This window comes from Gavia stellata, chromosome 2 (genome assembly GCF_030936135.1).
Source record: "Gavia stellata isolate bGavSte3 chromosome 2, bGavSte3.hap2, whole genome shotgun sequence".
NCBI classification, from domain to species: domain Eukaryota; kingdom Metazoa; phylum Chordata; class Aves; order Gaviiformes; family Gaviidae; genus Gavia; species Gavia stellata.
This window is the reverse complement of record NC_082595.1, coordinates 26,425,838-26,450,185: the sequence shown is the minus strand read 5'-3', so window position 1 is coordinate 26,450,185 and position 24,348 is coordinate 26,425,838. Positions and strand designations below refer to the sequence as shown.

Genomic DNA, 24,348 nt, shown 5'->3' with positions numbered 1-24,348 from the left:
AGGCCATTGTTATGCAGTTACTTTAATCAAGCAGATGTCTGCACTGCTGACAGAAAAGATTGTTCTTGTCTTTTCTCCACCTCTCCAGTAACCCACTGCCTTTTCCCTGCTGCTTTCCGTGTCCTACTTCTACTGTGCACATAGCAACCCTTTGAATCAGGCCAAAGAACATTATCTGTCTGAAAACTAATATCCTAGAATCATAGAATCGTTTAGGTTGGAAAAGACCTGTAAGATCATCAAGTCCAACCGTTAGCCTAACATCGCTAAGTCCACTACTAAACTGTGTCCCTAAGCACCTCATCTTTTAAATACCTCCAGGGATGGTGATTCAACCACTTCCCTGGGCAGCCTGTTCCAATGTTTCACCACTCTCTCAGGAAAGAAATTTTTCCCAATATCCAGCCTGAACCTCCCCTGGCACAACTTGAGGCCATTTCCTCCTGTCGTGTCGCTAGTCACTTGGGAGAAGAGACCAACACCCACCTCTCTGCAACCCCCTTTCAAGTAACTGTAGAGAGCGATGAGGTCTCCCCTCAGCCTCCTCTTCTCCAGGCTAAACAACCCCAGTTCTCTCAGCCGCTCCTCATAAGGCTTGTTCTCCAGACCCCTCACCAGCTTCGTCGCCCTTCTCTGGACACACTCCAGCACCTCAATGTCCTTCTTGTAGTGAGGGGCCCAAAACTGAACACAGTAGTCGTGGTGCGGCCTCACCAGCGCCGAGTAGAGGGGCACCATCACCTCCCTAGTTCTGCTGGCCACACTGTTTCTGATATGGGCCAGGATGCTGTTGGCCTTCTTGGCCACCTGGGCACACTGCTGGCTCATATTCAGCCGGCTGTCAACCAACACCCCCAGGTCCTTTTCTGTGGGGGAGCTTTCCAGCCACTCATCCCCAAGCCTGTAGCATTGCATGGGGTTGTTGTGACCCAAGTGCAGAACCCGGCACTTGGCCTTGTTGAACCTCATACAATTGGCCTCGGCCCATCGATCCAGCCTGTCCAGATCCCTCTGCAGAGCCTTCCTACCCTCAAGCAGATCAACACTCCCGCCCAACTTGGTGTAGTCTGCAAACTTGCTGAGGGAGCACTCAATCCCCTCATCCAGATCATCAATAAAGATATTAAACAAGACCGGCCCCAAAACTGAGCCCTGGGGGACTCTGCTTGTGACTGGCTGCTAACAGGATTTAACTCCATTCACCGCAACCCTTTGGGCTTGGCCATCCAGCCAGTTTTTACCCAGCTGTAAATATATAATAATGATAAAAATATCAAGGAAACAAAAAGGGTCAGTGCTCTTACAAGGAACCAGGAATGTCCAAGTGTGTGAAGGTGGGTAGGACTGCCCCTTTATGGAGCACTGTACAGAGGAAATAACACCTAGAGCTGCAGAGAGCCCAGCTTATCAGGAAATGGGAGGAGCTGTCAGAAATCCCAGGTTCTGCATTAAGATCACTTGTGATCCCTCTTTCAACGTTTCACAGTTAAAGGTGGAGATGGATACCTATTATATATGGTACATCAGTAATCAGAGCCCACAAAAAAAGACCAGGATACACATCTGCCACCTTTGTTGAAAGTGCTTTTGCCACCAACTCAGAGACCATGCTGGAGCTGATGTAGGGAATTCCTTCCATTGTGGCTGAAGGTGCAATAACCCTGTGAAAGAAGGCATTTCAGATTGCCTGGGACAGACCTGGGTGTGAGAAGGAGCATGATGCTCTTGTCAGCTGATTTGGATGCTCACCTGGGAAAAGAGGCTGGAATTCTGCTCTGGCATAAAGTTTACATGTTTCATAGTAAATAGGATGTGGTGAGAGCAGTAGACATGAAGAAAATAGAAACCTATTTAAGTTCATACTGCCAAAGGCCAAGTGTGCATAAAAGCTTCCTTACTGCAAACTGCACCTGAGATGTTCTAAAGTTCTTTGTAGATAACATTTAAACTCAATAAGATATATTAAGAAAAACCAGACAGCCATCTTGAATGAGAGACTGAAGTAAAGTTTTTTATGATTATTCCTCTCTACGCCAGCAAAATTCGCACTGGAGCAGGAAGACAAACAACAATAGGTCAAAATCTTGTAGACATCAGCAGTTAAATCCAGAGGCATGTTTGACACGACCCCTGTAATTAATACGCACAAACCCAGCCAAATTCTATTATAGTTTAAAGATATGTCTTCCCTGCCTCTTAGGTAATCTAGGCTGGGAAAGCTCATTCCACATCAATTAGGATTTCTTTTCATTTCAGTCACTTTTTTCTATCACAGCAACGCACAACTGACATGTATTATTTTATTTGTGCTATGTATCCAAGTTAATGTTCTTATTACTCTGCTGCATATCCTGTTACACCTTTGCAGGAGGGATGATTCATCTCAACAGGCTTAGCTTGTGAAACTTTAAATAACTATATGTGAAACATATGGTTCAAGACAGAAAACATTTTGAGAGTGGAATAAGGCCAGGAATAACAGCTGTCACTAATACAGTATAGTGAGATTTGATGTCTCATAGAGCGTAAACCAAAGGAAACTTTAATCTCCAAGAACCTTTGAGTTTACAGACTAGTTAAAAACCACAGGGTTACAAAGCATATACGTTTAGGTTAAAACTGACTTGTCTTTTCTACCATGGCTCCATTAAAACATTTTGCTTTGTAAGTAGGGCAAAGTTTCCATGTGTAGGCAGGCAGAGACAGCTGGGAGTTATCCGGAAGATTTGGAAAAGAGGAAGGCTGGCAGGGACGAGCTGAGGTGTGTGACAGCAGATCAGCTTCAGGACTCAGAGGGACAGGGGGGTATTCTGCTGATTCATTGCTGGGGTTTAGGTTGGAACTCAGAGCAGCTGAGGCTTGTGTTTGTTCTGCTCTAGCTACTCCAAGTTTTTGTGCCCCTCACTCCCCTTTGGGGAATTCAGTGCCATCAGGGACGGATATGTGTTTGAAAGAGGCAAGCATATTATAAAGAGAAATGTGTAGGTAGGAACAAAAGAGATGTTAAGGTGTACATGTGAGGAACTACAGTTGTAGTTGAAGAGAATTTAAATCTGAGAGTGATGGACCAGAACTTCAAGGGAGAAGCTGTTTCAGAGGCAATTTTTTTTTCTGGTTCCACTTGTTCAAGGTGAAAATTCTCCCTACATTATTCCACTTTGTGTATCTTCTACATGACAGTATCTGTGAGATAACTAGACTAGTTGAGTGGTCTTTTCTAGGGATGCAAGAGACACTCTTGCATCATGAGTATCAAAGCATAGTACCTTTCTTTTAATCCCTTCCTTAGTCTTCCTTCTGTGAAAGGATGAGATTACTGCTTCTCTATGTCAGCACAACTTGTGAGGAGTTCACACAATGCAACTGTAAGACTCAGCCACACAGAGAAAAAGGAACAGAGCATATGGCTGTGGCTATGTGTGGACTTGCATGTTTGAAAGGTGATAATGAGCACGGCAGAGATAAGACCATGGAGACAGAATTGTCATGAATGGAAAAAGACTACATTTTCCCTTGGATGGTTTATATTTGCTGGTTTTTTTGGAAAGAGAAATTGTCTTACACAAAAGTAACGTGTTTTACTCTGTATGAAATCAGCACTTGCACCATCTTTCACATTTGAGTAACCACAGGCTGTTAAGTAGGAAAAACATAGAACATCTGCCTTCACTTTGTTTGTCCAACCCATGTATTTTTCCATGCCATGTCAGTCCCAGTGTCTGGAGCTGGCATGGGAAAACAGAAATGTTAAATGACATATGCCCAGTTCTGGATGATCCCAAGGTCATCCTAACACATGAGGGCAAACCATTCTTTGTTTCCTCTCTTAGCTTTCAGATGTGGGTGTATCTGGGCAGTAGGAGAGTGATAGTCTCCCTCTGGGGCCATGACTGGAAGAAAATGCCAAGTCATACCTCAGATTATACCAACAGGACACAAGTGGTGGACCCGTATGATGAGCTAGCCGTGTGCTTGAACCCTTTCTGCTCTTTGACATTGTTTAATAATGTTGCATGTTGGCTCAAGAAAAGGAATGAAAGATACCATTAAAACTGTAGTGGACAGAGAGACCTTTATCAAAACAAGAACTTCAAGAATCTAAATAAATGCAATAAAACTCTGTATTTATTTTCATTCTTCCATTTTTTTCTCCCTTTTTCCATCTCCTACTTCCATTTTCTTCTCACTAGTCTTCACATAGATGTAAACATAATACAAGTTCTTCAACAGTCATGTTATCTTACTGTAGAACAGTTGTAAGACTTCATTAACACTAACTGAGGGTTTGAACTAAAGATCACTTTTCAAAAAACATCCAGTCTTGATATAAAAATTCCTAGAGAGAGAAAATCCACTGTTACTTTTAATTGGTTGTCCCCGTGTTTATTACCTTCACCAAACAAAAATTCTCTCTGTGTATAGTCCTGCTTGATTTAGTTCCAATGCCTACCTACTGGACCTTGTCATACTTTTATCTGCTGGATGGAAGAACCCATTATCAATGCTTCCTGCCTAAATTATTAAGGGTTTAAAAAGACTAGTTTAGCCATCTATTTTCCATGTCTTAGGAAAGGTAAATAAGCTGAGTTCCTGGAATCTCTCTCTTTATATTTTGTTGTTGGTTTTTTTCCTAACACTTGAATCATTCTCTTGGCAATTCTTTGAACTTTCTCCAAGTTGCAACATCAATCCTGAACTGTATGCATTAGACTGGACGTAGCAGCAGTCATTAGTGAAACATTGGAATAGGCTGCCCAGGGAGGTGGTAGAGTCACCCTCCCTGGAGGTATTCAAGGAGCGTGTGGATGTGGCATTGTGGCATGTAGCTTGATGGACATGGTGCTGTGTGGTGTTGGGTGGGTTGGTTTTTGGTGTGTTGTGGCTTGTTGTTGTTGTGTGGTGGTTGGCTTTTTTTTTTTTTTCAGGTTGGACTTGATGATCTTACAGGTCTTTTCCAACCATAGTGATTCTGTGATTCTGTGATTCTGTGATTCCAGTGCCAGGTGGAGAAGTAAGATTATAATTCTTTTCCCTGTACACATGTCCAAGGATTGTATTAGCCTTTTTTGATGATTGGCAACACATGTTGGCTACCATAATATGATTAGTCTCATGTTCTTCTACAAGGCAAGGCCCAGTATCATCTCCTGTAATTATAGCTCTAGTCGGACTTTATAGGTGGCTGTTCTGTTAGCACTGTACGTGCTCACCTTCACATGACCCAGTAGCAGTGACATGCCTTTCACTTTTTATCACTGTTTTTTGAGACATCTTCAGGCTTTACCAGTGATAAATTTATGGTGGGGAAGATTGATTTGTTTTTCTTCTAGATTAGTGGTTAAAATGCTGTGCTAAAAATAGCACAGGCCTAGAAACCTGGCTATACAGAACTGAATTAGAACTACAATTTCTTCGTGATGATTTCCCAGTTGTCAAGAGTTTTTGAGATCTGCATATAAGCTAGTCAAAACGCTGTGTAATACCAAGGCAGACATCTGACAGATTAAGTGGAAGTGTTAACATGTTAATACCAATACCTGTTTAATCCTAAACTGTAATCTTAATGAATACTCTGATAGACAAGCTATATTTTCAGTAAGCACATTAGCATCAATATTCATCTCCTTTTAAACTCTCAGTTAATCAAGTCCTTGATATGCCCTACCATTACTGATGTCAGACTGGAAGGTATGGTGTGTGTTTACCTTTGCTAATTCATTTACTCTTTCAAAATACTGTCACAATATTAGCTTTCAGTTAGTCCTTTCTGAGTTTTCAATTGTAACAGCTAGTCCTGTGTATCTTGGGGGTTTTGCAATAAGAAACATAAAAAATGTTGGCAAAGATTTTACAGGAAGAGTGACGAGTGCTCTGATCACTGCCTGGGCAGTGATTGTATTCAATACAATTCAATTGTAATTGCCATTTGACTCTTGGAAAGTCAGAGCGTAACTTCATTCTTCAACTTTACTTCTTTAATACGGATATAATGCTTGCCTTAATTGTAGGATTCCCTTGCATGAGTGGCCAAGTGATCAAAGATGTTTCCCCAGTTGTAGGGGCTCTGCTGACTTCATGGGGACAGCTGGATCATGGACCTGGAGCTTTTGTCAGGTTAGTTTCAAGCATTAACATTTTCAGGAGCAGCACAGATTTAAATCACCTCATGCTGTTTTCAACCATCCCATACACTTGCATCAATATAAACTTTTTGAAAGAAGACCTATAAAAGTAACTGCATGAAAGTAAGGTAACCTGTACATCTTTTGTGTGTGGTAAGTAGGTGATGTGTAAAGGAAAACTGTTTTTGGTTAATCTGTGTGTTTTCAGCCTAGTGATTGTAAAGAGATTTTAGGCATCAGAGAGATGCACACACAGGCAAACACACATGGCAATAAAACTTGACCCACAGTGTCTCTACTTATGACAAGTAACAGAGGATGAAATTCCTCTTAGAAATAGAAACAGAAAAGTGGGGGGAAATGTTATGATATATAATGTAGTTGAGGTACTAGGCATATACCAAACCAGAGACCACACGGAGAGTTATGGAGGTCTGGGGGGACAGGGGAGGAGGTTGATTTTTTGGTAGAACTGCTGAAAAACATTTAGATGATCTGCATGGCCTATGAATTCATTCCCTGTCTGTTGGCCTGTAAAATATTAACAGTCTGGTATATCTCAGCCATTGTTACTCTGATTGCAGTTCTGCTGTTGTGTTTCTAAATATTTTTAGGATCCAAATAGAGAGGTTCCATATTTCAGATGAAGCACAGTACGGGGAGGTGGGCAGGGACTAGAAAGCCCCTTTCTAATATGTAAGTAATCTGTGGCATATGGGCATTAACATTCTGCTTTAAAGATGCTTTGTCAGTTTGGCATAGATGGGCTGGACATGACAGTAGGACTTGAGTCCATAGTGTCACAAACCTTTTCTCAGGCACCCCTCTCAACTTTTGCTCCACTCATACACACATGCAGAAGTATTTGAGTAGCAATCTTGATTGGGGCACTGTTGCAAATGAAAATATAGTATAGCTGCACATGGTAGTGCCAGTGAAATAGAAATCGTAACACAGAGGCAGGAAGGGAGAAGCAGTGGGCTAGAGCAGCTAAGCCCCTGTGTCCCCAGTTGGAAGTCTCAGTGTGGTGGGGCTTGATTGATGCCTGTCAGTATTCAAGAAGCTTTCCTGGAACAAATCTTCCCTTGTGCTACAGTGATCTGTTGAGCTTTTTCTTCAGAGAAAAAAAACATGTAAGAAGATCCCATATGCCCTCCACAGTTCTGCATCCCCTTCATTGTGATTACACAAGTGTGTGCAGTTCAGCAGTACAATCTAAGAACTTTCACTACCAAGAAAAATGTTTTCATGTCTAAGGAACAAAGATGTTTTAATAGAAAACATAAAATCAAAGGAAACAAGGACTGGGAAAGGGCCTCCAGAAATCTTCCCCTTGCCTCATGGAAGGATTAATTTAGACTCATCTTCCAGACATGGACACTCCACAACTTTCCAGGCAAGTCATCACAGCATTTCACCACCTTTTTCATTAGGAAGATTTCCTAGCTTTTTCTTGCTGCAATTTAAGCCCATTACCTCCTGTAATGGCCAATGTAAACAAGAGAAAAAGATTCTTCCTCCTCCTTTTCAAAGAGCCTTTTGTTTGTGAGGACTATCATGTCCCTTTTCCAGCCTTTTCTTGAGGCTAAACCACCTCAGTTCTTGCAGCTTTTGTCATAGGACACAGTCTAAATCTCTGCTCATTGTCATTACTCTGAATTCTTAAGTAGTTCATACTCTTCTTGGAGTGCAGTGCTTAAACTACACACAGTATTTCAGCTAAAGCCCTACCATTGTAGAGTACAGCAGAAGGCTTATTTCACACATCTTGCAGGCTCTACGCCTGTTTAGAAATCCCAGTGTGGTGTTTGCTTTTTTCACAACAGCATGATAGTGTTGACTCATGCTTAGCTTGCAATTCAGTATATCCCATGGACACTTTTAAGAAGAAATGCCACCAACCACTTGTTTTCCATCCTGTATTTGTGCAGCTGATTATTGCTGTCCAAATGTAGTATTCTCCATTTATCCCTCTTGAATAGTGCCCAGGCAGTGATCAGAGCACTCGTCACTCTTCCTGTAAAATCTTTGCCAACATTTTTTATATTTCTTATTGCAAAACCCCCAAGATACACAGGACTAGCTGTTACATGGAATTTTTTTGCCTTTGGATTTATGTCTTTATTTGTTTAGAAGGCATAAGGAATAAGGGTGTTAGATGAGCACCAACTCTATTAGCAAATACTTCGCATGCAGGCAAGGAGATAAGAGAAGAAACTTCTCAATTTGTGTAGTAAATTCCATAAATTCTGATTTGTTTAACCAGAGATTAAACCCAGATGTAAAGCAAACAGCTTTAAGAAGAAAAACACAGGAGCTGACATTTATTAAACCTTTGTAAAGTTCCATGACATCAAGCAGATGATTAAAATTTTAGTCAGGAGAAAGCTCTCCGGCATGTATAGATTTCCTTTGTGTTCTTTTGTAATGGAGTCATGTCTTCCAGTTCAAAGTAATCAAGGAGTTAGTTACGAAGAAAACATCTCTTTCCAATATTTTGTAAAAACAGGTCTTTATAAAGTGCTTAGCTCACACTTAATGACCAAAATTAAATAACAGATCTTCAGCAATTTATTCTGGAGCCAAAACTGGTGCTGAACACTCCTGAGAATATGACAGAAATAAGAAAATGTGAATAAATAAAAGTATCATTGATTGTGATTCTGAGCACATTTTTTGTGTCACTAGTTCTTTTACTGGTAGACATAAGTATTCAGGTGTAGTAGCAACTATGATATAAGATGCTAAGCTGATTAAATTTAGCATGTTCACTTCAAACCCCACAAAGCACCGGGATTTGTTCTGACCTTACTTATACAGTTTTGGAATCACTGTTCAACTATTCTCTGTTTAAAATTAGTAAAACGGAAACTGGGACAGAGTCATTAATTGGAAAGACACTTATATTTTGAGCACTGGGATCTGTCTGAGTCTTCAATTCTGGCCTGCTGTAGATGTTTTTTGTTAATCATCTGATTTATTTCCTCTAGCGTCCCAGAACTAGACCAAGAATAACTTTGAAGCACCTATTATTGTTTACATAATCTAGAATTGCTCAAAAAAATCTTAAACAGTTATTGATTAAGGTTGTGTTGCAGACTTCAGTGTGGCATTAACTTTGACAACTACATAAATACAACAAACAGTACTCATGGGCCTAGTTGGTGGGTGAGAAAATAGAAGTGTAGAGAAAAATCCTGGCCTGTCCAAAGGATTTTATTTTCAAATTTCCTGAACGTAGGTGCTGTTCCTGCTATCTGTACTCCTTATAGTATTAATCTCACAAAACCCAAAGGTTTGTTAACAGATTTCCAGAAGGGTGGGCCCTACATCAAAATGAGAAGATATACACATACAGCCTAAAAGATTCAATTTACAGCATGACTTTCTATCTCAACTTCAATTTGACTGTAACATCCTCCAAAGAGTTTACCAACAATAACCTACTGAGCTTCACAGTCCATGCATAATCAAGTTATGTTGTACTCTTGCTCCTCTGTTTACAAACATACTGAAGGCAACCTTGATTTAGTAGTTTCTTACTTCAGTAAAATTCTGCTGAGATTCATAGATAAATCCACTGATGGGCAAAGTAATTCTCAAAACTATTTTTTGTGAATCTACAAAATTGGCTAATTGCTTAGTGCTGTGGCTTTTCCTAGTTTGCCAAAGTGCTTTCAAAGAAACTATTCAAACCTTCCCTAATACTGCAATTTAAGATTTGGCTCTAGTTACATAGAAAAGATAGAGCAGAACAGAGTTTCTGTATCTCTGTATAAGTACAAGGAGAACTAGGAGGTAATTACTTATTAAAGAAGTATTTGATTTAACTACCAAACAGTGGACTGCTGCATCAAGAAAATAATTATCCACAAGTAGTCAGGATGTGTGGTTTCTGCTGCACGCAGACGTTGGGATGGATTTTTCCTGTAGCTGTGTTTCAGCCATTCATCCTCATTCTCCTCTGTCCCACCTCGTGATGTGTTGAAGGATACCTTGATGCGCAGTCTCATGGCATTTTCAATAACAAGAGCCTCACTTCATTGCCATGTATAACTGTCTTCCCTTTTTCTCCCTTTGTTTTAGAAACTGTGTACTTTTGGCTATTCCCGTCCTCACCTGAGGCTGTGTTTCAGCAGGAGAGAGAGAGAGAGAGAGAGAGAGAGAGAGTGTGTGTGTGTGTGTGTGTGTGTAGGTTTTGTGTGTTTCATAAATGAGGTGCTTTGGAAACAGTTGTGGAATAAGCGGGGGAGCTTACCACTAGAATCTCTTTCCAGAGTTTTCCCTGAATCACCAAATGAGGTAGTGAGCTAATCACCCAACAGACAAGTTAGGCAGGAAATGCGGGAAGTCAAGACTAACTTTAAGATGGTCTCATTCCTCCAAATGAGAACCCAAACATATTTCTTCAGCTCTGTGTGAGTACTAAGCCACAATCCTAAAGCCACTACTGTTTCAAGACATGCTTTATGGGTAGAGAAAGCTTTGAAAAAGGCATCACAGCCTCAGCCTGCATGAACTCTGCTAACTTGTTTACAGCACTTTTGGAGAGACATTTTGATAAAGTATATCTTTTCTAACTGCTCACCTTTTTCAGTTTCTCATTTCTTGTTCTCTTTGGTGAAAATACATGTAGGGTGTCCACTCTGCAAATTACTGTTGGCCAGCTCTGGATCTTACGCATGCAAAATGTTATGAATTATTATAGATTTATTTCCTCCATGTGCTGGCAAACTGCTCCCTGCTGCACCTCCATGCTCTGTTTTTTGTAATATGACATATAGGTACTCCACTATAGCTTGTTATGCAGTACTGCAGTTAACAAATAATTCACTACTAAAAGTTCTTAAAACATCGCCTGACCAAAAGTGTGTGGATCTCACTTATATGTAACCAAAACATATCCAAAAAAACCCACAAAACACAAAACTTCCTATGCTGACAACTAGCAGAAAGGTCCACATAATTTTAAAATGAGGAGACATGTTTAGAACAGAATAACCCCTGTTCTGGCGTTTCAGCGTTACCTGAGTGCCTGTTCCCATACATATTGCAAATTTTTATGGCAGTCACACAGGTGTAACTGTAGAGTCAACAAGCATTTTCTTTAATTCATCTTTTCCCTCATATAAAAATAAGTTGAGATTTGGTTTTTCCCTCCTGAAAAACCAGCATAAGTAAAAATAATTTGATGGGGAAGGAATACAGGAGTTTGAATCGGGAAACAAGATACTTGGCAAAACCATATTTTGAAACTTTCCAGAAAATTAAACATAAAACCTTTCATGTCTGCTACAGTGCTTGACCCTTCCTTCTTCTCTCCACCTCCTGTGGATATATGCTTCCTCCCATGAACTGTAACATGGTAGCTTTAGCTCTGCAGCCTTTATGGCTCCAGGCAGTACTTTCAGTGCATGCTCCAGCTTCTACTGGAATTGCTTCATTTACTTTATAGGGTTTTGCCTAAATTTTCCACTAGTAAACTGAAGCCTCTCACAGATCTTGCAGTTGGACAGTTATATTCAGAAATAACTGGGGATCTAATGTGGGAGCTGTGTTAAAGCATCTTAGCCACATACCTCCATTGTCACTCTGGGCTTTACCTACCAAGGCGCTAGCTTCTAAGCTGCAGAAAGTTATTTTTCTGTGCTGGATCCAGGGAGATGGGAGCTACTGGGGATGCACAGTGTGGAGTGTGTGGCTCAGCCTCTTCAGGGACAAAAGGGAATCATAGCAGGGTCTCCCCCACTCTTCATCCATTGAGTTATAAAGGATGCTCCTCTGTGAAGCACACAACAGTAATCTTGCTCAACACTTGCCTAATGGGCCAGCTGCCTTGGATGTCAAAGCCAAGGGAAACCTTCCTTTAAGGTCCTGACACGGCCTAGCCTGCAGACCCATACAATCTTCAAGATCTACCTATACCAGTAGCAGTTCCCCCTCTCAGTTTCTTGTAACAACCCCCCTCTGCAACAAACCCTTCCTGGAGATTGTCACCTCTCACGAGCCTGCCACTGCATAAGCTCATATGAGGCATCCTCCACCTTCCCTGGCAAAATCAGTTGGATGAGCTCGGGCATGAAATTAAGCTGCTACATTAACCTACCTTGTTGTGCTTGTAGCAAAAATAGTTCACGCTGATAAGCAAGGCTAAAACACACAGCTGTTCTTCAGCTGATTCAAGAAGGGATGTGATACCTTTTCTGTCTCAAATTCACTGGAAGGGGGGAGCTACCTAAATAGCAGTAACAGCCCCAGCCATCCCATTTAAACTGCTGCTCCAAACCTGACAGAGGCTTAGAAGCCTGAGAGAGACTGAGGCACAGCCACATTTTGTGGCTCCAACATAGGCTGAATTACAATAACAGAACAGCTGTGAATTCTCATACAAGTTTGTTACATGGCAACTAAGTGCATACTATTTATAGTTTTCAGCAATCTTGGAATCCGTACCCAGGTTCTGCAAACACAGAAGGCCTGGTCCCATTCCAAAAAAAGAATGGGAACAAAAGTCAGTGAGCATGAGGATGGCTGAGAAGAGCTGAGGGTTAAATCAAATCCAGCTGCCTCCTAGGAAAATGCAGTATTTCTCCTGTGGCCTCTCTTGACAGTTTTGACAGGTTTATAACAGAGCCAATATAGTTTTGAATAGCAAAATTATCTTTATAACTCCTGCAATGCTTGGGTTACCCCAACAGTCTAGACAGCACAGATGTGTCTGCACTAAGCTGGTCATACTGCCCTCACCTGTAGCACAGCAGCTGTTTTTTCTATTGATGGCTCTTTTATTTTGTTGATGACTAATGCATCAAGCTGCTGGAAAATGAGTTACCCTTCCTCAGCCAGTAAGCATTCAAATATGCAACTCATATCACTATTTGACTTTTAATTCTCAACCACAAATGCAGCATTTTAGGGGAGGAGGGTCAGACAGACACCATACTTCTATCTATCACCTGACATTAAGTTTTTAACTTCTCAGAGTAAGGGCCAAGTTGCCTTGTGAAGTAGTGCCAGCTCCAAGAATAGAATTTCTTTATTTGCCATGTCTTCCTTTCAGCACCCTCCTGTGTGGTTTTTTCCATTGACAGTTCACTTTTTATTCAGGAAACAGATATATCTACCCTCCATCTGTGAGCATGTGTGTGCGTGTTTTCTTTCTCATAACTTCTCTTTGTGAGCTAATGGGTGTAATAGTCTCCTTAGGTCACACTGAGGCTCAGGCTTTCCAGTCAGTCACAGGCAGGCTTGTGAAGAGTGTGTGGCTGCAGCTGCTTTGGGTGGAAGCACTGATACGCATGCCTAACCCTGCCCCACTCCATCCCCTCTCCTCACCCAGTGGTTGGCTGACCTAAAGATTTCTCTGCAAATCCATCTGGCAGGCCATAAAGTCTTGGCTCTGTTCTTGAGAATGGGAAATAAGCTTTGGGTCTACCATGAATCTATTGATCAATGGCAGATGAACCTGGTTCTTTTTGCGTCTTCTCAAGGACCATGCAATCGATAGCCTTCTCACCTTTCTGACACATATCAGGCTTGGGCTGAAGGTCTGATTAGGATCCAGACCATGCTGTTACACACAGAAAGAAAGTAAAGCCAGGATCTTGGAGCATTTGCAAAAATAAACACCACCAGCCAAGCCCACCCTGCAGCAAATCATAAGCAGCCTCATAAAGGCCCTTTACAGTCCCTGCTGGACATGATGTAAGTGTTGAGTGGCCTGAGCAGCCCCTCCTCAGTCTTTGCCTGCTCTGGAAACTCCATGTGCACCCGGTGGTGCACACTCCGTCCCATCCGAGGGTCTTTTGCTAGGGGGGGAAGGGACAGTGCTGCTTTTCAAACTCTGGCACCGATACTTACTCATGTTCTTCAAAACCCACCTGGACTACGCTGCTACAGTTGTGTGCCATAGCAACATTATGGTCACAAGAGAGGCATCAGGTAGAAAACAACAGGCAGGGAGTCATATGCTTATGACTTCGTGGAGGGGAGCCTTAAGGGCATCAGCCACCTTCCTCTAAACTAGGGTCAAACTGTTATTTATTATAGGACCTAACTGCCTTTGCATTTTATGGATGGTATAGAAACAAGTAGCAGATAGCCGAGAAGCTTGTGCTCTTAGGAAGCAACCTAAATACATCAGGGGAAAAAAGTGGGCACAGCTACCATCACAATGCATCTTAGGAAAGCTAAAGAAACTAAGCACATATCTATAGGTAGAACTTTTTTTGTTAAAATTTAACAGGGTGATTCAAAACTGTATGAAAAAGAATGGGATATTTTAAAATTCAGGACAGCTGTCTAGAAATCTTTCTGGAACATTGATCATTAAGGGAAGTGTGTGCCATTAGAAGTTTTGTACATAGGTTGTACTGAAACATATACAAAATTGCATCTCTCAGTCACCTTTCAGGGACTGGTTGGAAGTTTTCCACAGCAACCCTCCCTCTCCACTCTGTAGTCCCTAAGTTAAAAGCCAGTGTTCTAAAAATAGTTTCTCTCCTGGTTAGATCTTTTCGTTTATTCCCCCCATAGTTTCTATAGGGGCTTTCTTGCAAGGGGACTACAGCAGTGCAATTTGATGCTGAAGGTGGTGTTCTGTCCTATTAATTAATTTGACCTTCTTAGTTTACTATATCCTATATAAACAAAACAAAAAAACCCATTTGAAGAGGAGCATACAGTCTGTCACTTAGTGTGTTTAACAGTATATCTTTAATATTTTTACCCTGAAGCTACCACAATCTGAAAGTAGTTAGCACAGGAGAACAATAAAAAGCCCATCTAAGTTCACAAGGCTTGCAGTACTTGAGTAAAAAGATTAGTATCTCTATTCATTCATTTATTCTACCCACACACAATGTTAAGTAATTTTTGAATCCAAACCGTTTGGAAATCTCCTGCTGTTGCTTATGTACTAAAGCCCAAGCTGAGGTTATCATGTTTGCCTTGCAGCAGCAAATGACAATTTGCACTCCATAAAGCATTGTACACAGTTTGTAGATGGGTGTAGGATGTCAGCTGGGACAAGGAAAGTACAGACAGCCAAATCTCTCGCCTTAGCAGACATAGAAAAAAAATAATTTCTACCCACTTGAATTTCAAATGCATTGATAAGATATTTTTGTGTTTTGACCAAACCCAAGAGCTTATGGGTGGGTTTTTAACTGTTACTGTGTTCTTCTCCAGTTGCCGTTATGAGCATTCAGAGTGCATGCAGCCCCCAGCATGCACCTCAGGAATGAATTTTGCTCAGGTCTCTTCAAAAGAAAAAAACTATCCTGTTCCCAGAGAAGTCACACATTATAGACATGAATAGCATGTTTCATTAAAATACGATTTTTGCGCAGCAAGGTCACAGCCTCAGGTTTTATCTGTGTTTATATTTCCCTTTTAATAACTCCAGCAGTATCTGTGGTTAACATTAGAGCTTTTTTAGTACCTCGGTGAAGCTATAGAAAACAGAGCTTAATGGGTTTTTTCCTGTATGATTGCACTTGGCTATGTTAAAGTCACAACTCCCCCAGTACTCTATTTTACACAATACTCAAAAAAAGGGCCTCAACAGCAAGGGCAATTTCAGCCCTCATCCCAAACTTATGGTCAGTGTCCTTTGGGTTTGATTGTTTTTATATTTGAAGATCACAGAATCATTAAGGTTGGAAAAGACCTGTAAGATCATCAAGTCCAACCATCAACCCAACACCACCATGCCCACTAAACCATGTCCCACAATGCCTCGTCCACACGTTCCTTGAACACCTCCAGGGAGGGTGACTCCACCATCTCCCTGGGCAGCCTGTTCCAATGCTTCACCACTCTCTCAGGAAAGAAATTTTTCCCAATATCCAGCCTGAACCTCCCCTGGCACAACTTGAGGCCATTTCCTCTTGTCCTGTCGCTAGTCACTTGGGAGAAGAGACCAAGACCCACCTCTCTACAAACCCCTTTCAGGTAACTGTAGAGAGCAATGAGGTCTCCCATCAGCCTCCTCTTCTCCAGGCTAAACAACCCCAGCTCCCTCAGCCGCTCCTCATAAGACTTGTGCTCCAGACCCCTCACCAGCTTCGTCGCCCTTCTCTGGACACGCTCCAGCACCTCAATGTCCTTCTTGTAGTGAGGGGCCCAAAACTGAACACAGTATTCGAGGTGCGGCCTCACCAGTGCCGAGTACAGGGGCACGATCACTTCCCTACTCCCGCTGGCCACAGTATTTCTGATACAGGCCAGGATGCCCTTGGCCTTCTTGGCCACCTGGGCACACTGCTGGCTCATATTCAGCCGGCTGTCAACCAACACCCCCAGGTCCTTTTCTGCAGGGCAGCTTTCCAGCCACTCGCCCCCAAGCCTGTAGCATTGCCTGGGGTTGTTGTGACTCAAGTGCAGAACCCAGCACTTGGCCTTGTTGAACCTCATACAGTTGGCCTCAGCCCATCCATTCAGCCTGTCCAGATCCCTCTGCAGAGCCCTCCTACCCTCAAGCAGATCAACACTCCCACCCAACTTGGTGTCATCTGCAAACTTGCTGAGGGAGCACTCAATCCCCTGGTCTATATCATTGATAAAGATATTAAACAAGACCAGCCCCAAAACTGAGCCCTGGGGGACTCTGCTTGTGACTGGCTGCCAACTGGATTTTATTCCATTCACTATCACTCTCTGGGCTTGGCCATCCAGCCAGTTTTTTTACCCAGTGAAGAGTGCACCTGTCTAAGCCGCAAACTGCCAGCTTCTCCAGGAGAATACTGTGGGGAACAGTGTCAAAGGCTTTACTAAAGTCCAGGTAGACAACATCAACAGCCTTTCCCTCACCCACTAGGCGGGTCACCTGGTCATAAAAGGAGATGAGGTTGGTCAAGCAGGACCTGCCTTTCATGAACCCATGCTGGCTGGGCCTGATCCCTTGGTTGTCCTGCACCTGCCCTGTGAGTGCCCTCAAGATGAGCCTCTCCATAAATCTTCCCCAGCACCAAAGTCAGGCTGACAGGCTTGTAGTTCCCCAGATCCTCCTTCTGGCCCTTCTTGTAGATGGGCATCACATTGGCAATCCTCCAGTCATCTAGGACCTGCCCTGTTAACCAAGATGGGAACCAGTGCATGATCTTACAAGGGGCCAAGTGCTATGGGCCCAATCTAACAAGTTACTTCAGCAGAGCACATACATACATAAGTGCTTTGAAGCCAAAGCACCTTCCAGGATTTAGTTGGTAGTCTACAGCAGAAACAGAAGTATCCTCAGGATGTTTTCTTCTTTCTGGTGGGTATTTTGGATATTGAAGAACACAAGTCCATATAATAATTCAGAAATGAAGATACTTTTAGTAAAAAGTGGCATCTCTGCCTTCCCTTTTTACATTGGGGGTACGTTGGAAAGAACAATGAAATTTACTTACCACAGCATGATGTCCTTCATTGCAAAAAACGTACCTGTCTCTGATCAACAAGTATTTGCTCAAGCAAATACTAGGTCTTCAAACAGCAGCTACATTGGAAGCAGGTGCAGTTACCTCAGTTGTTTCTGTCAGAGCAAAGTTTTTCTGTTTGCTTCTTTTCTAATCCTTGTTCCTTGCACTTCAAGAGACAATAGGTTGAATCCAAAGCTACAGTCACACCAAAGCAACTCCAGCAGCAGGATAACAGATTTATTTGGGCCTCTAACTCTTAGTTTTGAAAAAATATTAAAATAATAAACTATCTTTGATGGTTAATCCTATCTGCTTTAACACCTGGTAGAAGGGCAAGTCTATTACTATTACCCAATGGTGAAGCTTTCCCAGCTCACAGAACTTGTCTCTAGGTTCAGCAGGCCAGTTTAAACAGGTTTATAATGATGCTCTTTACCTGCAACTGACCTTCTCCTTGTGTAACTTTTTTGGCTGGATCTGTGACTCAGCCTGTTAGACACCATAGCCTAATGTCAATAAATGCCAGAAGGATCAACACTTGCACCTCAGCCACTACATTACAAACCAAAGAGTTGGCTGTCAGACATAAAATTGCTCCAGCCAAGAATCTGTAGTGCTTTTCTCTTCATGTACCAAGTATCACACAAGACAGGAAGACAAACAGAGAAGCCAATGAAGCAAAATATTAGCCCAGCTCTTAGACTGGCAAGAGAGCTTGAACATAGCAAGCCTTCCTCTTGCTCCCCCTACCCCAAGGTTCCCACAGCTGTTCAACATTGCTGTGTGGTGCTCCTGCCAAACAGGTGTCTCCGCCTCCCTGAGGGCTGGTAACAAATGACTATTTGAGTTCAATTTGTGCAATGGAAACTGTTTCCATTACAAGCATAAGTGAAATCTATCCAAGCAACAGATTCTGGGATCCCAAAGCTCACATGTTTTCATAACCTATACTGACATAGCTTTAGCCTTTCCACTGAGTCGGTCAGGTCAATGATTCCTTTGTTCCTCAGCTCATGAAACATGAGTTGGCAAACACCACCTTCAATAAGGCAGGTACCCCTCCAAACCCCCTAGTTTAGAGGCTTGAACCCAGGTCTGCTCAGAGCTTTAAGTTCAAGAGATTACTGCAGGAGAACCACTGCAAAAAGCTTACACACACATTCCTTCCTTCTGCATAATTTAAATACTGTCAACACTTCTTTCCTTGCAGTCTAGTAATTCTGACATTAATCATTCTGCAACTCAGTTTGGTATGAGCAGAAGAATTGCATCATATTGTAACAATTTGACCATCCTAAGCAGAGGCTGCCAGAGGTTGATTAACTAACTGCCCACTGTGACAGATTTTTAAATGACTTGGTGTTTTAAGTTGATTATGCACAATCAGAACATTCACAACTTTCCAATACATTTCTCACATATGAGAAGACCAGGAAAGCTAGCCTGAGCTATACTTCAGACTAACCCTCATGTCAAGTGTTCCTTTAATACATATTTAGGAACTAAGTTGTTCCTTTAATACATATTTAGGAACTAAGTTATGCGTTAGATGAATCAGCATCTCACTACATGACGGTTTTGACATTTTCTAGAATCATTAGTATACCTCTTAATTGCAAGGTACATCACAGCTCTATCCATCCTTGAAAGAAGGCTCACTGAAGTCCTTCAGAGGAACTGACAAGCAGGTGCCTGTAGGGAATGGGTATCTACAGAGGCCAGACTAGTAGAATTCAGTAGCAAGAAGACTCTTTAACACTTAATTAAACTGCAGTTCGAGTCATGCTATCTGCATTTAGATTATGCTGACTAGCAATCTGTTTTGCTTATTTAAAACAAGTAGTTATCACATACATTCACAGTGTTTTCTCTAACAGCTGAAAATAGTTTATCTAGCTGTTAAATTAACTCTGCATTTGAACCCTGCTCTAGCACTAGTACAGTCTGCTTAACCTTGCAGCTCAGATATCTAGCTTAATGAACCATTTATAGATATGGTTTTGCTCCTGGGTGACCTGACTTAAGCTTTGTTATTCCATTCAAAAATTCAGAGTGGCTGTGCAAGCAATGCTTCATTTAAGAGGCCTTGAGCTCAAATTGCCAGAATTATTCTAGAACCTTCTCCTAGACAGACTTTTACAGTCTTTCCCCAGATTAAAACTTACATTCAACTCAATACTTAAAAGCTTCTTTATTTTTATCTTAGACTTAGGCTTTAAGGACACCTTAAAAAAAAAGATCAGTTACATAACAAAGATTGCTATTGCAAAAAAGTGGAGGTGCAGTTCCAAAAAACACCATAGTGTCTCCAAATATAAAAATATATATCCAAATTATTATCTAGGAAAAGTGTACCACCATTTCTGCCTTAAGCTGGTCCTGCCAGCTTTTGGGTCATAACTCCCCACTACAGAGCTCAAGAGCTCATATTGGAAGGAGCATCTCCGAGGTTCACATCACAGGCATTATTCATAGCCAATTGCTTCACTGCAACACATGGACCCAACCTTAAGTTTTTTGAAGGCATTCCATGGTTTTCCCTTGAGCAGCAGGTAAAAAGCATCCAAACATCTCCTGGGAAGCATATGTCATATACACAAAGCCATCTTCATCTTTGTAGTCCCTGTATACTTCTGCCATTGTCAAGGACATACTGGCTAGGCTTTTGTTGTTCACCAGCAGGTAGAAAGCTTGTGTAGCAGTTAGAGCCATCCTGCTTCTAATTGAAGAACGGGGGAGAAATAGAGGATTAAGCATTAGCAAATTTAAGGTGGTTTCAACTTTAGTCTATAAAATACATTAAGCAGAGCAGTTGCGTGAGCTATGTACAAGAAATGCTGTGTAAAGTCATTATGTGGTTTAATGTCTTCATCAGCAGGAAGTTAACTGTATGCTTGGAAGCTGAAAGGCTTGTGCTCTGAGGAAAGGCTTACATTGTTAGATCTGAGTGCTACTGAGCCTGGGCTTTGAGTTCCCAATTACCAGAGAGAAGTACTGAGTAGAAACCAAAAGCTTCTGCAGGTACAGCTGTAGTAAAGGATTCCAGCATGATCTGTTACACTAACTTTAAAGTCTACCTTCAAAAGAAGAGTCCTTCTCAGAGACAATATATATGAGGATCAGGACCCTAAGTTGTCCAAGAGACAAAAGCATCTTTTACAGAAGTTAACATGTAGAAAAATCTTTTGCATGCTTTAAGAAGTGTGCTAGAAAGCACACAGCTTCCATACTTTGTCAGAGAACACCACTAAATACTTTGGGAGACTTCTTCCCTGTAGTGTTTTATAAAGAATAATTTAAAAGCACATTTCATGGCACTCACACTTAAGAGTTGCTTTGAACTTGAGCAAATTCAGCAAGGTGCAGTAAGAGAGCAAGGCAGTAGCAGCTATAAGCAGAACAGAACCACAGAGCCCCAGTACCAAGTTCACCAAGCAAGAAGCCAGGACAGGAGTCTGATTAGTCTTTACTCACTACAATTAGGGGAAGAGAGAAGACTTTATGAATCCAAAAAGCATAGACCTCATTTTTCCCCCAAATGCACCTGAGAAAACATCTGTTGATTTTCTTTAAACACTTGCAAGAGAGCAAAGCCATTACTAATACCTTCATCTTCCTCCCCACCAAAGCAAGCAGTATGTTCCAGCAAAGCACTAGAAAATACCTGCTGAGAGAGGGGCAGCGAGTCCCAGCTGCAGCACAGACCCACAGGTGCTCACTACCTACCTGATAATGGTTATGAACTGTGTCATGGTCAGCTCCTCAGGAACAAGAAACTTGGTTTTGTCCAAGAGAGGAAGATATTTCTCTTTATGGTATCTCTCAACAATTACCTGTTTTAATTAGAGTCAGACTTAGCAAAACCTAAAACCTTCAGCTCCCTTCCCCTCCCACACTTGAAAGAGAGGTTCCCAACGTTTCTTGTTAAATAGCGGCAATAGCCTCCGATAACAAAAACAGAGATTTACCGGGATTTTTGTTGGGAACTTTGCCCGGATTCCTGCTACTTCTTCCAGCCGGGTGGCTGCGCGGGAGAGAGGAGAAGCGTTACGCGTGCGCGCAGCCCGCCGCCGTGCAGCCCCTCCGCGCACCCGCCGCCCCTACCGAAACTCTTCCTCAGCTTGAACGGCCTGGCCGCCTGCACCCCGGGCATCGCCTGCATCCTCCCTCCGCAGTGCTCCCGACAGCGCTCCCGGTGCTGCTCCCGCCACCGCTGCTGCTGCCGCTGCCACCCCCGCCCCGCGCCTCTTATGGGGCCGGCGCAGGCCCAGCCCCGCCCCGCCCCGGCGCGCCGTGCCGTGCCGTGCCGTGCCGTGCCGTGCCGTGCCGTGACCGCTGCCGCGGGCTCGGCAGCTGGTGGCGGCGGGCGGCGCTCCCGGGCGCTCCGGTCTCCCCTCGCACGTTTCGCCACCGCCCCGCCCCCCCGCTCCGCCAACAACGGGGCGCAAAGGGAAGGTGAAAAGTGCTGCTGGTGAGCCTGCCACCCGAGTCTGTCCTAGCAGCATCCTTTCCATTGTTTGCTTTCTTTGATATAAATTACCCAAACTGCGAGATATTTTGCATACAAGACAACAGAATACTTTGTGAGAGGTCCTTGACGACCTTACGGGGTGGTTGAAGGGTGCACCTCAAGGCTGGACTGTCTCCATCTGTCTTCCCTTTCCAGATGGCCAGTCCAGAAGGTCAATTACCTTCTTTGTACATACAAACTGCTTTCAAACTATTTCTTTGGTTTTAGGAAAAAAAACCCAAAAAAACCCAAAACAACTGACAGTTTTCATATCCTCAGGCTACCAGATTGCTTATTTTCTGAATTACTTGGGAGGTGAGCTTTAACTCTGTTTTTGTCTCTAAGGCATGGTTGTCATTTTAAGGGTTTCCAAGCAGACTTCAGGTCCATCTATTTGCCAAATATGATGAGACAGATTCCCTGCCTTTTGGATTGCTTGTTCACCTGCTTTTACTTCAGCTGTCAAGAAGGCTTTGCAGCCAGACATGGCTCAGCAAGGAGTAAAGTTAACTCAAGGCTCGTTGTTGTGTATATAAGTCATCTTAGTGGATGGCTGGAATTTATCCCCGTTACTCATTTGTTTTGCTTATGCCTTTAAACTATAGCTATTTTCATTTTATTTGATCTACCAGGCTAAGGGCAACTAGAAGTCTCTAAGGTTTATGAGTTATGGTTTACGAGTTATGGGTTGGGCTCCTTTTTCAAGGCAAAATCAATGACTGTCACCTAAAATAATTTTGAAAGGAACACCTTTATTATAGTGTGCGTGCATGATGTATGCATAGGTCACAATTTTCAACCAGCCTTTCTAGAACACAGTTTCCAGTGGCTGAAGTCCTTAGTGCTGCTGAGCTGTCCTTTTCCCTTGATCTGGAATTGATGAGCTTTAGTCACAGCACAAGCTCCCCCATGTGGCACTATGAATTGAATTGCTCAGAGAAGACAAGATTTTTGCTTTGAGGTGTTCATGAGCAAGAACTCTGAACTTGGAAAGAGGACTTGAGCCTACGCTGGAATGGTTTGGATACAGCTCCTCCTCATGAGCAGACTTCTGCATCAGGGCAGGTGAGCTCAGGGGTTTGCTTACAGAGCTGGGTCTAACTTCAGTTCTTTTGAGTAGAGGTGGGGTGACAGACTGGGGAAGCATGAGTGGAGGAGGACGTGTGCCACAGAAGTGGCACGATGCCATAACTCAGTCTGGTGATACATGTATTTAAGAAGATGAAGGAACAGAAGAATAACTAGAAGGGTAAAGAAACAGCATAGACCTACATATAGCACAGGAAGAAAGCCTGTGGGAGGTAGAAGGATGTGTGGAGATCACAGAATGTGTCTTTGGAGTTGTGGCCACTGTGGGGCTTCCCAAAGCTGTTCAGGAAGTGGACCAGTTCTTCCACACACCCCTGCTGGTTTCTGCCCAGTAGATCCAGTAGAAAGATTGGTGATCCACTGTGTGCAGACAAGAGGAAACTTGCCACACCAGGGCTTTGCTTTCTGTGTCACCTCAAAGTACGAAAGCATGCCTCCATACAGACACCAGCGGCCCAGCTTCCAGAGAGAGGTGATTTGTTTTCAGAACCATAAGCTCCTACAGCAGCTGCTAGTAAGGAAAATTAATACCTGATAAGAAGGGGAGCCAAAGAAGAAGTCGTCTCCTCTGGAGATATTCAAAACTCGCCTGGACGCATTCCTGTGCCATTTGCTCTAGGTGAACCTGCTCTGGCAGGGGGGTTGGACTAGATGATCTCCAGAGGTCCCTTCCAACCCCTATCATTCTGTGATTCTGTGTAATTCCCTGCTGATCAGTGAACCTGGTGATCAGTTACAGCTCTAACTTCTGTGAGAGCTAACAGTGAGCACAGACCCAGGCTTTAGTTAACATGTGCTGACTAACAATGTAATGTGTTTTACTACCTGCCAGCACAGAGAATGGGAAGTCTAGTGTGTGACTACATGGTACCTGCACTTGCTCTTGCATTGTAATACCCAGTTTCAGAATTTATTCCTTCTTCTCTCCTTTCCCTTCTAAATTTTTCCTGCATGCACATAATTAATGAACTGTTAGAGAAATTTTGTGTAGAGAATGGAGTCCTAAGAGGACCCTATTGAAACAAACAGAAAGACCAAAGGGAATTGTTACTCTATTTTTATCTGCTTGAATGCCCAAAGACCATACCCATAGGAGTGCTGTAAGTCCCTGAACAGTAATGCACAAGCTTGGAGTTGCATAGCTTACATAGTCCAGTTTCACTGTCATGCTCATAGCCTCTCACAAAGTCCCAGGTTTGCAGCTGTGTAACTGAATTCTGAT

At 42.7% G+C, this 24,348-nt stretch overlaps 1 protein-coding gene across 1 annotated transcript; it reads right to left on the bottom strand.

Annotated features, from left to right (window-relative positions):
- Positions 1-19,744: 19,744 nt before the first annotated feature.
- MAP1LC3C (microtubule associated protein 1 light chain 3 gamma) lies at positions 19,745-21,689 on the bottom strand. The gene is made up of 4 exons (XM_059835421.1): positions 21,632-21,689; positions 21,496-21,551; positions 21,254-21,360; positions 19,745-20,246 (listed from the first exon to the last, which is right to left on the bottom strand). The coding sequence occupies exons 1-4, from the start codon at positions 21,687-21,689 to the stop codon at positions 20,036-20,038; spliced, it is 432 nt and encodes a 143-aa protein (XP_059691404.1). The 3' UTR covers positions 19,745-20,035.
- Positions 21,690-24,348: the final 2,659 nt, after the last annotated feature.

Coding starts and splice junctions, on each gene's coding strand:
- MAP1LC3C (XM_059835421.1), bottom strand. CDS start 21,689: ATGCAGGCGATGCCCGGGGTGCAGGCGGCCAGGCCGTTCAAGCTGAGG. Junction 21,552..21,631: donor CAAGCTGAGGAAGAGTTTCG/GTAGGGGCGGCG, acceptor TCTCCCGCGCAG/CCACCCGGCTGGAAGAAGTA. Junction 20,247..21,253: donor CAGTTCATAACCATTATCAG/GTAGGTAGTGAG, acceptor TTCTTCAATTAG/AAGCAGGATGGCTCTAACTG.